Source organism: Zootoca vivipara, chromosome 1 (genome assembly GCF_963506605.1).
Source record: "Zootoca vivipara chromosome 1, rZooViv1.1, whole genome shotgun sequence".
Taxonomy (NCBI): domain Eukaryota; kingdom Metazoa; phylum Chordata; class Lepidosauria; order Squamata; family Lacertidae; genus Zootoca; species Zootoca vivipara.
In genome coordinates, this window is record NC_083276.1 from 98,537,319 (window position 1) to 98,552,735 (window position 15,417).

Here is a 15,417-nt window from a genome sequence, read left to right on the forward strand (position 1 = left end):
CAACCAAGCGTTTGGCTGATTAACATTCTCTGTCTGTGGGAGAGTAATTATTGGTGTGTTTTGCTTTTGTTTTGTTGTTTGAATTTTGCGTCTTTATTCTGTATTTTTCTAATGTGAACCAACCTGTGATATCCAGATGAAGGGTGGTATACAAATTTAATAAATATAAATAAATAAATACAATTTCATACCCTAGGAAAGTTCTTATTCCGGATCAGGACATCTCCTTCAATAACTGGCCAAGGTCTCCAATTATCTCCAGCAAGGTTGGGAACTATCTCCAGCCCATAGTGCCTAGCTGTCACCAATTCTGGAGACTCTTTGGCTTATTTTCCACTTGCACAGCACAAAAAAGCCACCATGAATGAAGCTCATGGACCAGTTTGAGAATAAACAGATCCATGGGTCAATCTATTCCAACTCTAATACATTCCGGTAGCCCATTTCTTCATTAGCTTTGGACCTATCTAATTTGGTCTTGTTTTAACAATGGGATAGAGTTATATCATTCTGTTCGCTCCAAATTTTGAAGTTTGCATCATGTCCTGATTAATGAAGTCTTTATTTTCAGACTGCTATAAACAACTGCCAACATATATTTATCTAACTCTAGGAAATCTAAAAGTTCCAAAATGTCCCTTATTATGCACATGCACATATATGTATTTATGTATGTATCTTACAGAAAGAACATATTTATTTTATTTACCTAAACTCGGGTTAGTACAAATATATCCATTGCCTCTTATCACTTATCTCAGGGGTGGGGACTTGGATCTGACTGGTGGTCCTGATCCTTATATTTCCTACCCCTGCAAGCTAACTTGTGCCTGCCCTTTTCTAGACTATATAGCGTAGTTTTTTTTTAGTTACTCTTCCATCTTCTGTTCTAAAGCAAACTTTTCCAAAAGCAGTTAAAAGCAGACTTATTCAACTTGTACAATTACCTGGGAAGAAGTCCCATTGAACTAAATGGGATTTACTTTTGAGTAGATACGTATAGCACAGCACTGATTTTAAAAAAATACTAAGGCAGGCTGCTTAATTTGTTCTTGCTGTAAATTGCTCCATACTGACCACATCCAAAAAGGGAACAAAATATTATAAAATACTCATTTTTCGTAATCTGTGACCACTACAAATGAAATTATGTCTTCCTTGATTGTTTTTTAAGTAGCTGACTGTTTTTGCTGCCAATTTCAGGAACAATCAAAGGGTAACAACAGAAAGTGGTCCCATCTCCCATTTCTGCTTTACTGATTTTTAGTGGTGTTGCCAAATGATTGTAAATTTGCAATAGGGTCTCAGCTGTTTGGCACCTCTGGAGAACAATGACGGCAGATTTATAGAGGTACAACAGCCGTAACACTCTCTTTCTTTTAACGACACATTCAAAAAGCGTACTATAAATCTTTGCAGACAGTAAATCAAAACTGGTTATTTACTTCAAAGTAGTTAAGTAATCTGCTGCTAAACTTAAAATTAAAGCATAATTTAGCATCAATTGATGTGCCATCAAGTACCCAGAGTTTAGTGAACCAAGCTATTAAAGGGGATATATGGCATGATTACGCTACCCTACACGCTTTGGCTGTTTCCAATTGTCTCTTTGCAAGGCATTGTGTAAGCTCCCTCCACATTCTCATTGGAATTCTAGTTTACACTCTGTTTTTTTTTCTCTATGTCATGAAGTTCAGTGGGGGGAAAATAGCTTCTGTTCTTCAAAATTAATGCTACCATTTTTATGTTATCCCATAAAGATGCTAAGCAGTGGGTAATTAAAAATTTTAAGTTGTATACAATATTTTAATAAAATATGGATTGACTTTCTAGTAAAAAGTTATTAAGAAAATGACTTGAGGGGGAAAAAGGTAGAATGTTTTAATACTCTGAGTGCAGGTCCTCAAATATGCTTCTCCAGGGATAATATAAAATCTATTTATTATAGTCAGCTTCTTAAAAGGGAATTCATATTTCAGGCTTTATTATGCCAGGTTGGCATTGGGGGCTGGGGTTTGCTAAGCAAACAACATTGATTCACACTACTTGGAATTGCAATGCATTCTCCTACGTAAATTAGGACTTTTAAAATGCACATAAGCCTTAAAACCACATTCTATTTACAGAGACAATGAACAAACATGTTTTGTGTTGTTTTTTTTAGGTATGGACAGATTTACAATACACAAGTAAGTGGCAATTACAATAGTGTTAAAAATGCACTTTTTCTCCTTTTCCCTAAATTCACCTATGTTCTTCTCAGAAATCAGCATTTCCTGGTTATCGTTAAATATTTAGTGCTAGTTTTTAGCTTCTCAAACATGGATGAAAACCCCCAAAATATTGATGTCTATTTTGGAAGCTTTCAATGTGAAACATTTTACAAATGGGTACGACAGTATTTTATGCTGATGTGGCAATACAGAAAACAGTGGGCATCAATTAAGCATGCTCAATCAGATAAAAATAAAACTGGGTAAACATTATCAGCAGAAAAGCATCCAATAACGATCATCTTGTTGATCCATCAGCAATATTTAATAAGCCAATTAAAGCAGCTTATCCAATATTGCACAGTTATTCCTTGGCTACTAAGGAATGAAATGCACTTAATTTTATGCATTCAGTCATAGCAAAAAATAAATAAATGTTGTTACAAGAATTAAACTTAGGTTGATGTGATTCACACCCTCACTTTTGGCTCTCCTTCACATGGAGGGTGGAGCAAGTGTAGAAATTCGAGCCACTTCATCTCCTATTAAATTTCCAAGAACCATGGGAGTAGGGGCTATAGGAACAACATTTCCTTGGAATGAAAGAAGCTCTCAACTCTACTCTGGCTGGCCCTGGCACTGGCTACTGTCATTCCCTGCCTCTGCCTATCAGCTGAGCGTGAATCTCATTGCACCTCTTCACACTGCTATTTTCAATAATATATGCATTGCATCTGGATACATTGTGATGGAAATTATACAGGGTTTCCTTCCCAACAGTTGCTTCGAAATTTAGCAAAGAGCTTTGTGGATACTCCCTTGTCTCTCTTAAGTAAACTGCATGTATAGGACTGTTATTCAAAATAGCAAACATACAAAGTTGCAAATATTTGCAATTACTGTAAATTGTTCATATATTATTTAGCTTAAAAAGCCAATGCTATTCTGGGCTGCATCAATAGGAATATAGCATCTAGATCAAGGGAAGTAATAGTACCACTGTATTCTGCTCTGGTCAGACCTCACCTGGAGTATTGTGTCCAGTTCTGGGCACCACAGTTCAAGAAGGATACTGACAAGCTAGAACGTGTCCAGAAGAGGGCAACCAAAATGGTCAAAGGCCTGGAAACGATGCCTTATGAGGAACGGCTTAGGGAGCTGGGTATGTTTAGCCTGGAGAAGAGAAGGTTAAGGGGTGATATGATAGCCATGTTCAAATATATAAAAAGATGTCATATAGAGGAGGGAGAAAGGTTGTTTTCTACTGCTCCAGGGAAGCGGACACGGAGCAATGGATTCAAGCTACAAGAAAGAAGATTCCACCTAAACATTAGGAAGAACTTCCTGACAGTAAGACCTGTTCGGCAGTGGAATTTGCTACCAAGGAGTGTGGTGGAGTCTCCTTCTTTGGAGGTCTTTAAGCAGAGGCTTGACGGGCATATGTCAAGAATGCTTTGATGGTGTTTCCTGCTCGGCAGGGGGTTGGACTGGATGGCCCTTGTGGTCTCTTCCAACTCTATGATTCTATGATTCATTCCATTTGTATCCCACATTTCAGACCTATAGATTCTCCTCTACCAAGGCAGCTAGTTTGGATTAGAAACCTGGTGCCTTCCAGATGTAACTACAACTCCCATCAGCCCTAGCCATGTTTACTTCAAAGTATCTTGGGGGAACCAGGTTGGGAAAGGGTGGTTTAGTTCCAGTTCCGATCCTGGTTATTGTACATTGTTCCCCATTAAATCTCTCTCTCTCTCTCTCTCTCTCTCTCTCTCTCTCTCTCTCTCTCTCTCTCTCTCTCTCTCTCTCTCTCTCTCTCTCCCTCTCCCCAGAACTGCATCTGCACTCATGCAGACTGTATTCCACTTTGCTGGTCAAAACAGATTCCTTCCTCTCACCATGGTAATGCCTCATATGTACCATTCTCAACTGAAAAACTTTTGTGTTTTACACACTATCCAAAATCTTAGAGGCTATATAAAAAAGCTATTGCTTTTTATAGCTAATTAGTGTCTAATAATCAATTTGACACACAGACTTTGATAAATGAATGGAATAAAGAATTAATGAGCCCCATCTTAGTTAAACAATGGGATAATGTACTAGCCTCCATTTCTAATGTGTCATTAGATTTCAAACTATGTCTCATACAACAAAAGATTCTCTTTTGAGTTTATTGGATTCCACCACGATTGCTTAAAGGTAAAAGGTAAAGGGGCCCCTGACCATCAGGTCCAGTTGTGTCCGACTCTGGGGTTGCGGCGCTCATCTCGCTCTATAGGCTGAGGGAGCCGGCGTTTGTCCACAGACAAACTGGCCAGCATGACAAAGCTGCTTCTGGCGAACCAGAGCAGCGCACGGAAACGCCGTTTACCTTCCCACCGGAGCGGTCCCTATTTATCTACTTGCACTTTGATGTGCTTTCGAACTGCTAGGTGGGCAGGAGCTGTGACCGAGCAACGAGAGCTCACCCCGATGCAGGGATTCGAACCGCCGGCCTGCTGATCAGCAAGCCCTAGACTCTGTGGTTTAACCCACAGTGCCATATAAATGACAACATGCTGTTGGAGATGCAATATGGAAAATGCTTCTTTGAAACATGTTCATAAAGTGTTCAGTGTCTGCAATTTTTTAGGGGAAAATGCTAGGATGTATAAATGCTATTGTGGGGAAAGAGTTAAAAGTTTCATCATTTAGAGCTATGTATCTAATATATGGAGCTTGACAACCGGTCAAGGTAAATGGATTCTCTGTGCCCTTACAGCTGCAAAAAGGCATTGGAAGGATAAAAATATGCTCCCTTTGATCAATGGATAGACAACATGACAACTCTTGCAACCTATGAACGGACCGCTTTCAGACAAAGATTACATATGGACAAAATTAATTATATTTGGAACATATTTATTGAAAACATAGTTGACTCCTTAACTGACGTATACTTGAGGGAAATAATAAGTATCTACTTACATATATGCTACATAGTTCTTCAATCTTAATTACATGTTATTGTTAACTTCATTATTATTGTTTTCCTTTGCTTTGTTTTTTATGTATTTTTTTCTTTCTCTTTTTTCCTCATTTACTTTAATTCACTATATAACTTTCAATAAAATAAAATAAAATACAAAAAAAAGAAAGTAAAGACAACTAAATAATGCAGCTGACCCTAAGCCTAGCCTACTGTCAAACATTCAGGCTGCTATGGCCTGTTCCTTGGCATAGATCTGAGACTTAGCAGGATTCTGAAATTATATACATCAGTTCTCTTAGCAGTAGTGCCAGCTATTACGTAATGTTCAGGGAAGTTTTTAATGTGTGACATTTTAATGTATTTTAAATCTTTGTTGGAAGCCGCCCAGAGTGGCTGGGGAGACCCAGCCAGGTGGGTGGGGTACAAATAAAATAATAATAATAATAATAATAATAATAATAATAATAATAATGAATCTTGATGAGAATTTTGCTTTTTTAAAAAATTGGAATCAATAGTTTCATATACTTATAAAAGGGTGTGTACCTTTCGTTGAAGTCTCACTGACTTCTGCAACACCACACTTAATCAGAATGCACGTGGTGGGCTGCCCTTGGCAATAAAACAGATAATCAGAACAACAATTTGCATTATTTCTAAGATATTCAATTTCATATGATGTAGAAAGTGACCACTTAGGAAGGGCTTGTCTCCTTTTAACTGAAGATGTTAAATTACTGCACACTTTCTTTTCCCATTTAACCAGGCAGATTTTAGTTTTCACCCATTAAGGATTCTACAGGAAAGAGATATATATTACAGGGCTTGAAAATGGACCGTTGTTCAGTTATTGAGAAAGTTTCAGGATAAATAACGAGGCAATTTTGCACTCATTTTAGCTCTGCATTGCACATGCAGGCTATTCATGCTTTGTTAAACATTTTCAGGTGTCAGTTATTGAGCCATACTCTTGATCTCAATGGCTCATTACGTGCATTTTCACCAGTCTTTCTTTTGCTTATAATCAATTTCCTTTGTGAATGAGCAAAACCTGAGTACATATTAAAGAGAGGAGGAAGATTTTTTTTGCTTACTTTAATTTCCATTATTATGGATTTTCAAAGTGAAACACAATGGAAATAAGGTTGCCATTTTTATTTTGATGGGGGTGTGGAGAGGAGAATGCAAGGAAATGCTGGTGCATGGTCTGAAAACAAGTTGAAGAAAAGCCCAGAAAGACATCTCTGGAACAACATACAGGGACGAATATTCAAGCACTCTCCAATTAGTTCATTATTTTTGCTTATATGGTGTGATGGAGTGTTTATGTAATTATGCATGCGAAGAATATTCAGACTTTAGCATCAACTCCAGAACCGTCATGGTGAAATGCATAGACCATCTCATCAAACTCCAGCTGCTCTATGACATATTGATAAAATGAACAGCTTATACACGGTGACAGGACAGCCCAACCTTCTCATACATTAATGGCCTTACTGCCTTTATTAAATTCCTTCAAAGCATTAAATGACTTTGTTTTCAAAGTGACTCAGAAGAATTGCACAATGACAACTTGGCTATGCTCAAAGTAATTCCGTTCCACTTGTTTATAGTGAACTTTTCAATCCAAGAATAAATGTTCAAATTCATAGCCATCATTACAGTCTTCAAATCAAAAAGCCTCAAGTTGCCTTTTCTCTAAACACAAAGAATCTAATATTGTTCATATCCACTCCCAATTTTTAAAAGGCGTTCATTGTTTCCAAACAAAAAATAAATCTATACCCAATAACATTACACAGCTTGCTTATTTAAATTTGTACATTGCCATATTCTAAGACTTCAGTAAAAAAAACAAAAAAACACACCCAGATTTATGAAGGAAGATAAAGAAGGGTGTCACCTGTGAGGAAGTCCCAGGTGCAATGGGATTTGTTGGATGGCCCACTCTGACTTCACAGAGCCAATATAAGAAAAGGGAGAACCAATGTCAGATTTCCCTTCCCTATGACTGCTGAAGCTTCTGACATCCTGACCCAACAAAAGGAGCACTGACATCAATATGCCGAAAAAGGGAAATCCAGGAAATGGCTTGGATTCATCCAACCTCCCCTCTCACACGCCCAAACTGGGAAGAAATTTAGAGATGTTCCTAACCACATCTAAACCTCTCTGCTTACATTGTTTCCATGGGCAGTGCTTTAGATATGACAATTATATGGCCTTATCTCCCCTGATTACTACCATAAGATGCCACCCTAAATAACGTTCGTATAATAACATTAAACCTGTAAGAAAGTTTGCTGAAAAAAACAGAGGCTCTTATCATTTTGCTTAGAGTTACTTTCTCAAACTTAAAAATACTTACTGTGAAGATAAGGAATAGTGCTTATTATCCATTCATCTGTTAGCATGCCAGTTTTTGATGTCTCAACGCATTTCAGCTGACTTGAAGATTCCCTTGATTCAATCCAACAAACTGTGTTTGTGTTGTATATAAAATCCAATGTTTGAATTCCAGTTCCTCTCACAAAGCCAAGGGGGGATGATTTAGTTCCATTTAGATATAGGACCTCAATAGTATCAGAGCTTGCAATCAAAAGAACTGGAGGCGAATCATTAGGATCTGAAAAACATAAACAGAACAAACGTTAAGGAAAGAAGGGAAAGGTTAACCTTGGGAGTAGCCGCAACAATCCCCTGACAAGACCCAACAATTCCTTTCAGGAATTATATCAGTTAATATAGATTCCAACCTGGAGTGCTAATCCCACTTTCATTGTGTTGGAAGAAGTAATGACCAGCCACCTTACATTTAAGATTAAGTTGTGAAGATGTAGCCCATTTTAGCATGGTATGTGTGTGTGTGTGTGTGTTAAATAAGCCATAGTTTTAAGTTTTGCTTTGAGCATGAGTAACTCATTATTGCCTGCTTCAGAAGGACCCATGAGTGTACTCAAATTGGACAGGAAAGAGTAGGTGGAAAGCTAGCTGTGGAGAGCGACAGAAAGAAAGGTATTGTTAGAGATATGTGGCAAAACCTATAAATTAATAAATGTCAGGGTTTTGATTTCCTGGGGGATGGGTTAAGACAAAGTGCAGGGCTGCGCCAGACTGGGAATTCCTGGGCTGGGTTATGCAAATCAGCCTGACCAAGCTAGGTTAAGGGAACAATAGAGAGCCATTGAAAGTGCTGCCAGTGCAAGAGAACTGCTTTGAGGTGTGAACAGGGACAGGGGTTGGAAAGGTTGCCAGGGTAATTGCTCTGGGGAAGGGCAAGGTGCTTCTGGGGGGAAGAAGGGGGAGGAGGAAGTAAGTAAGTAAGGGGGAGATCCATCTTGGTGAGGGTGAAGGAAGGACTGCCTGCAGTGCTCTGAGCCATGCTGCAAGATCAGGACCCCCTCCATACAGACTGAGGGTGTAAATAGGCGAATAGCCCCTATTTCTTAATGCATGAGTGTGTCCACAGTGTTCTATTCTCCAAGGGACATAGACACTGTGTGGGTGCCTGAAATCCCATGCGCTCTTGCCATGGCTTGGCAGAGAGAGGGATGGGCGCTAGGCTTTTGTAACAGTATGAAGTCTAAATCTGGTCTGAACTTCCACCCAGGAATGAACAGGCTGAGAGAAGTTCTTGAAGAAACTACTATCAGACACCAAAATCCTCAAACCCCAGAGGAAAACATAGCTTCCCTATTCTGGGCATCACCAGGACAGCTGGTCCATCCTAAAAAGTGTACTATTGGAACTGGGGAATGGATCTGCTGAATTCAGACCCTCCACGGGACAGTCCTGGATTGACAGAAGCCATCTTGGTTTCTTATTTGATCCTAGAATGTCTCGCTTTTCCTTAGGATGCCCCTATTGTCATCAGAGAAATGTTGGAGTACAATGGAATAGGATGTCCCCAGGGCTTTTTTCCCAGTCAGAACTCACCACAACTCAGTTCTAGCACCTCTCAGGTGGGCACGATTGTCATCTAAGAGAATGAGGGATGCATTCATGCTGAGTTCTAGCATCTTTTTTCTAGAAAAATAGCACTGGATTGCCCTATTTTCCTCAGAGAAATGTTGGAGGGTATGTGAGTTAGGAAGTCAGGCCACCTTACCCTATATATATATTCGCTTATCTCCTCAGATCTCCTAACAGATTAATTTGTGAAGATTTGAACTGGAATTACCCTGATAAAGTCAGATTAAGTTAGGCTAAAAATGTTAGATTATAAACTAAGAAGGCATATGAATCTGGTTTTCTGATATAGAAACTTATCTAGCTTTTATACAACACAGACTCCAGTTCGACACTGAAAATATAGTATTTTGTTTTTAAAAATGTAGGCTCTAAAAGGATGCAATAATCTTTCTTAGGCATAAAACTAAAAATGAACATTTGCAGCAACAAACTAGTATTGAAAGTTGAGGGAAAATAAAAATAAATGAAATTCAAGAATGATTGCTGTACTCTTTTTGTATAATGATGAAAATGTATGGCAGTGTGTCCAAGAAATTCATATTGGATAATGGTACTGAACGATACCTCCCAAAGAGGGGTTTGCACATCGTCCCAGGTATATTTATGACAAGGGAAATGGTATATTCAATATTGAACTGCAGTAACTGATATTTTTTTTAAGTGCTGTTCATAGTTGGTGAAAACAAAGGTGAAGACAACAGGCTTGTGATTTAGAATATAAAAGTCTATGTTCGGAACACTCCCACCCCTGAACTAGAATTTATCTCAGGAGAATATCATGCAGTAAGGCCACACACCAACACAAACTTCATAAAACTGGAACTAAATAATAATTCACATCATTAGAGGTTGTGTCAGTCACATGTTGACACCTAATCTATACGTGTTAACTCATATTCCTCCTGGAGAGGTCTGGCAAATTGCCATCCTCCTTAGGACCATCATTTAAAACAACAAGACTGACAATATCCTAAACTGGAACAGATAAGCAATGACAATTCGCTGTAGAGATTTGCTTGCCTCTGGAAGAAAACAACCAGATTTGTCTTCCATTCTGATTCACTTTGATTAGCTTCATGACATTCACTTGTTGCAACTGCTCATGAATTTTCAGAAAACTGCAGGAAGTTGTATGTACTTACAGGATGCAACTATTCCAGGTATTTAAATGTGAGAGTGTTCACAGTAAATAGGTATTAAAATATAAGTTTTGAAAGGATGTTAATGTTAATGCTATTTTGGAAGGTGTTTGGTTGGGATAGCAGACCAGTTATTCTCTTTATGTCCTTATTCAGCCCTACTATTTTGTTGTCATTTGACTATATTACTTTACTCATCTTTGGTTTATATCAATGATACACTGCCGTCTGGATGAAAGATCTAAGTATTTTGTTTTGAATAAAATAAACAAATTGCTATATTCACAACCCAAGTGTTTATAGCTCTAAGGCAGGAGTAGCCAATGTTGTGTCCTCCTAATGTTCTGGACTCCAACTTCCATTGCCCCAGCCAGCATGCCCAATGGTCAGGGATGATAGTCCTCAACATCTGGAGCACATTATGCTAGCTCAGGCATCCCCAAACTTCGGCCCTCCAGAGGTTTTGGACTACAATTCCCATCTTCCCCGACCACTGGTCCTGTTAGCTAGGGATCATGGGAGTTGTAGGCCAAAACATCTGGAGGGCCGCAATTTGGGGATGCCTGTGCTAGCTTCTAAAACAGGTCTTAACTGCAATAGTCATAAGTCATGCATTGTGTAGACCAGCTTGTTGGAAGAAACCCTAAACTATATGCATTACATTTTAAATGTTTTATGCAATACACAATTTGCTGGACAAGTTTAGATAATGCAGGTAACTCACAGCTCACTTGCATTGTGCAGATTCAACTTTACGTGGTTGACAGCTGGTCAGTTGAAATCCCACAACTTCATACGCATGGAAGGTAGGGCGTTTATAAGTTCTTTTTGCACTGGGTTTTCCACATAACAAATCATACAGAAGATAATGTAAACTGGTGCCTCCTCTCTTTACATATCCTCTATGGCAAGACTCACCTAAAGTAGGAACAAGCCACCAGCAGACACTTTCGTTCTATAGTTCTTATTCATTCACCGGGGCTTGTGTAGTAGAACATCCTTGTCAATTGTATAAGTGTCCTGCTTTTACTACCTATTTTTGCTTGCCTTATGTTACCCTTCTCTTCAAAGAATCACAGATTTGTAGAGTTGGAAGGGGCCATGAGGGACATCTAGTCCAACCCCCTGCAATGCAGGAATATTTCACTCAACATGGGGCTTTAACCAGTGACTCTGAGATAAAGTCTCATGCTCTACTCACTGAGCTATCCTCAGAGCTTGTTTCAAAATGACTTGCTGTGGTCCTGTTCTCTCTCTAGTGGCCTCTGATCTTTCTAAAAGCCTTCTGTTATTTTTCCCTACACTACATTATATTCCAAATCTCAAGTGTATACAAGATCTCAGGTCCACAACAGCTAGAGATAAACAAAGAAAAGCACACAATCTAAGCATTTTTGCAGTGTTTTGAACATATATGCGGATCTGCTGTATTTGAAAGGCTGTAAGGAAAGCAATATTCTAGTGACAACAAGACTATAATTAGGCCAAATTAGTTTTAAACTGTTCAAATAAGGATGCTGTATTTGGTGTTTTAATGAGACATGGAATGGCACACCTCTAACCCACGTATATAAAAAAGTCCTTAATTATATCTCTCTTTCTCAAAAGGTAGTTAGTTTGCTCCTTGACTGTGGTTAAGATGATGAAAGACTTGTATTCTCTTCTCTTCCTATCTGCTTTTTACTTGAACCACAGATCAATAAACAGTGTCACAACACACAAGAAACCAAAGTCTCCCCTGCTACGCTGCCACCATCAGCTGCAACTCTATTGCTGAAGAAAATCTTCAGAGTATTAGAGGATAAGCTTACCTTATAGAACATCTTTTACAAAGGAAAGACAGAAAAAACACTGGGAAAAATTACAATCCACTTTGAATCATCTTGCTATATTAAAAACAAGCTTTATAACAGATGATTCAATAGGATCTGGAAATTTGCTAGGACTGAGACAAAAGGCAGGTGGAAAAGAATGCATGAAGTACAGTATTTGAAAGAAAACAAGAGCAGAAATATATTTCACAATTATATGCCTGAAAAAAGAGCGGTGCACATTTGAAATCCTAAAACTTTAATTTAATTTAGTGAGTTTCTCACATGAGCATTGTCAATTTGTTCTGAATAATTTTTTAGAAGAGTAGAAAAACATACACATTAAAGACTGTGCAGAGCAGACACCTTTTGATCATAGTAAGGCTCTATTCCTTTCATTAAAGTCTATTTTTCCCCATAGATCTGCTATAAATGAGAAATATAACCTTGCATGAGCTTTTCCAGAAGCTAAAAATTTAAGGACCCTTTTTTTGATATTCTTTTTCTTGCATTGACACTAATATAGTTGTGAAAGCCTTGCGAAGAAGAATAAAGGTTCTGAATCTTCAGCAAAACTCTATTTCATTCCCCCCACCCCTTAACTAGGAGCTCTGGCCTTCTCTCAGTAATGCAAATATGAGTCCAATTGATTCCAGTAAGCTAAATGGATGATTATCAAGGAGCAGGCCTGCAGTCTAGTTATCAACTAGATATTGGGGGGGGGCTTTTCAAAAGAAAAAGTAGACATAAAAGGATTGTAAGAAAGCTGATCACAACTTTATGGCAGCTATTTCAGCATCTAATTTCAAATCTCATTTTGGAACTTGATTTTTTTTTAAGCCAATGATGGCCACTGTCCACTAGGACTGGTGAGGTGAAGGGCAAGGCAGAGGGCAGGGCAACTAACAGCAATCAAAGCTGGAGGAAGGCAGAGCACACGTGCCACATACAGAGACAGAACTTAAGTAGTGAAGTGGGGAGAAAGAGTAAGGCGAAGGGAAAGGGAGAAACAGGGAAGTTAAGGGGCAGAAACAGCTGGGAAAGGGCAGACAAGTTATGGGCAGGTGAGAGCTCTTCTGTGCTGCACTGCAAGACAGGAAGCCCTTTTACCCCAGCACAACACAAAACCTAAACAACCAGATCATGGTTCCAATATATCAACTTTTCCTGTGCTGCTTCTTGCCCAGTCTTGGAAGTGGTATGTTGGCTAAGCATCCTTCTGTCAGAATAGAACGCAGCATCACCAGCAGTGTGAGAGGTTGAAACCACCCTGAATGAATTCTAATTGGTCGAGGGATACCACTCAAGAGTAAAACTGAGAGAAATAGGACTCATAGGATGCAGGTTTAGTTAAGCTCAGACTGGCTTGACATTCATAAGGTACTGGCAGCAAATGCAGATCTAGGGGAGTTCGACTAGTTCGGCTGCCCAGGGTATGGAGCTTCTGGGGTGCCACAGCAGGCACCACAGCCATGAAGTCCAATGGAAAGCAAAAGGTGGGAGGGGTGGCACTAGATTTTGATGTCACACAGGGCACCACTGAAATTGGAGACTCCAGGGTCTGCCGCTGCTGGCACAAACAGAAGCTGAACAGACACTATATATAGAAAAATATACTCATGAATGAAACCCCCCACTCAGAATGTTTCTCTTGTTGAAGGCAAACAGGTAACTTTCACATATTCCCTCTTGGAGACCTCTTATGTCCCCTGAAAATCTGCCTTAGAGGGTAGGGGGAAATAACATCATGTTTAAAATGATGTCTCCAGTGGATTGATTGTGGGCAATGGTCTTGATTGAACAAGCCGATCAGCTAGCTGGCAATGTTGTCAGGCTCAACTTTGGCAAGCTCCACCCCCAAGTTCCTGATTGAAAATTCTAAAGTGTAGCTGATCCCAGTGAGGTTTGAAGTTACTGCTGATCAGCATAAGACTCCAAGCCCTGCTTTCAGCAGAGATGGGCTTCTCTTAGTGCTTGCATTGGGTGCCAAATTTAAAAGGCACCAAGTACAAGCCCCACTAGCCAATAAAAAGTCAGGAGTGCATTTTAAGATTCCTGACTGTTCCTTTGCAGTCACATCTTTACCTGCCCCATACCTGACATCATAAGTGGCATCAAAGGTGGGTGTGGCTTGGGGGGGGGGGAAACAGCCCCACAGGTAAAATAATAAATTAGGATCGGCTGCCAGGTTTAAATAAGCCTTGAGGTTGCCCACTGCTGATTTAGAGAATCGACTGATTAATACCGGTATCTAGCTATTAGAATAAAATGGCTGCCACTGAAAATTCTATGGGAATATAATAAAAACATGGCACTTCATCTGAATAAGTATTGTATTGCAATCTTTCTTCAGAGTTGGAAAAGGCTCCTCTTGTGCAACCACATCCACTGATACCAGAAAGCAGGGCTAGGAGTGTTGTTGGACTCCAACTCCCATCAGCCCAAGCCAGTGTGGCCAATGGTCAGGGATAATGGGAGCTCTAGTTCAGCAACACCTGAAGTAAAAAAAAAAAGAAACTGACCCTGTCTACGTGAATATCCAACATAGACATTTTTTGGCTATCAAACAGCAAGCCCCAGTGATTTAGTGCCACTATATGCATTTTTTTCAAAAAGCAGCTTAGTGATGCAGAGTTCTGGTCATTTTGGCTGATAGAATACTGCCAAGATTCTGGGCCCTTGAGGGGGAAAGGAACACGTAATTAATTCCAGGCTCTACATTTCCTTAGCTGAGAGCTCTCCCATCTATGGGAGGGATGTAGAGGCAATGAAGGGCAGGAACAGCTGCTAAGGCAGGCCAAACAAAATGAAATGAAAAAGAAAGCTTCATATAGCGGACATTTTCCTTCCAGCAAAGTCCCTTGCTTACAAGGAAACAGGGAAGGAAGAGCAAAGGAAGATTTTTCTGTCATAAAACATAGAACTGTATGGCCAGAGCAAAGCCCTACATTGACACTGTACACTACTAACCAGGCAGGGCTAGTTACTACTGTTTTAGTTGTATTTATCTGCAACCCAAAGGAAGTACCTGTCTGGTACCACTGAATAATAGGAAATGCAAAATATATAGATGGGCTGCACCAAAAAGAAAAGAAATAAAAACAAAAACGAATGGTATGGGAGTAAAACAAAACAGGGATGGTGTAAAGTTTCCTAGGCTCGCAAACTTAAGAAGTTTGCTGAATATACTTTCAATTTGTGGCTGGCCTAATCTGATGAATGCTGTAATCCAACATATGTTAATCACAAGTAGAGTTTAGTCCCAGGTAAGGGTACATAGGTATCTACCCAAATACTGACAAATA

At 39.3% G+C, this 15,417-nt stretch overlaps 1 protein-coding gene across 1 annotated transcript in view; it reads right to left on the minus strand.

Annotated features, from left to right (window-relative positions):
• LRP1B (LDL receptor related protein 1B) overlaps positions 1 to 15,417 on the minus strand; it is a 748,625-nt gene that overhangs the window by 290,112 nt on the left and 443,096 nt on the right. The window contains exon 6 of the mRNA XM_060279545.1: positions 7,559 to 7,816. Coding sequence (XP_060135528.1) covers positions 7,559 to 7,816 — 258 coding nt within the window. The remainder of the gene's footprint in view (positions 1 to 7,558; positions 7,817 to 15,417) is intronic.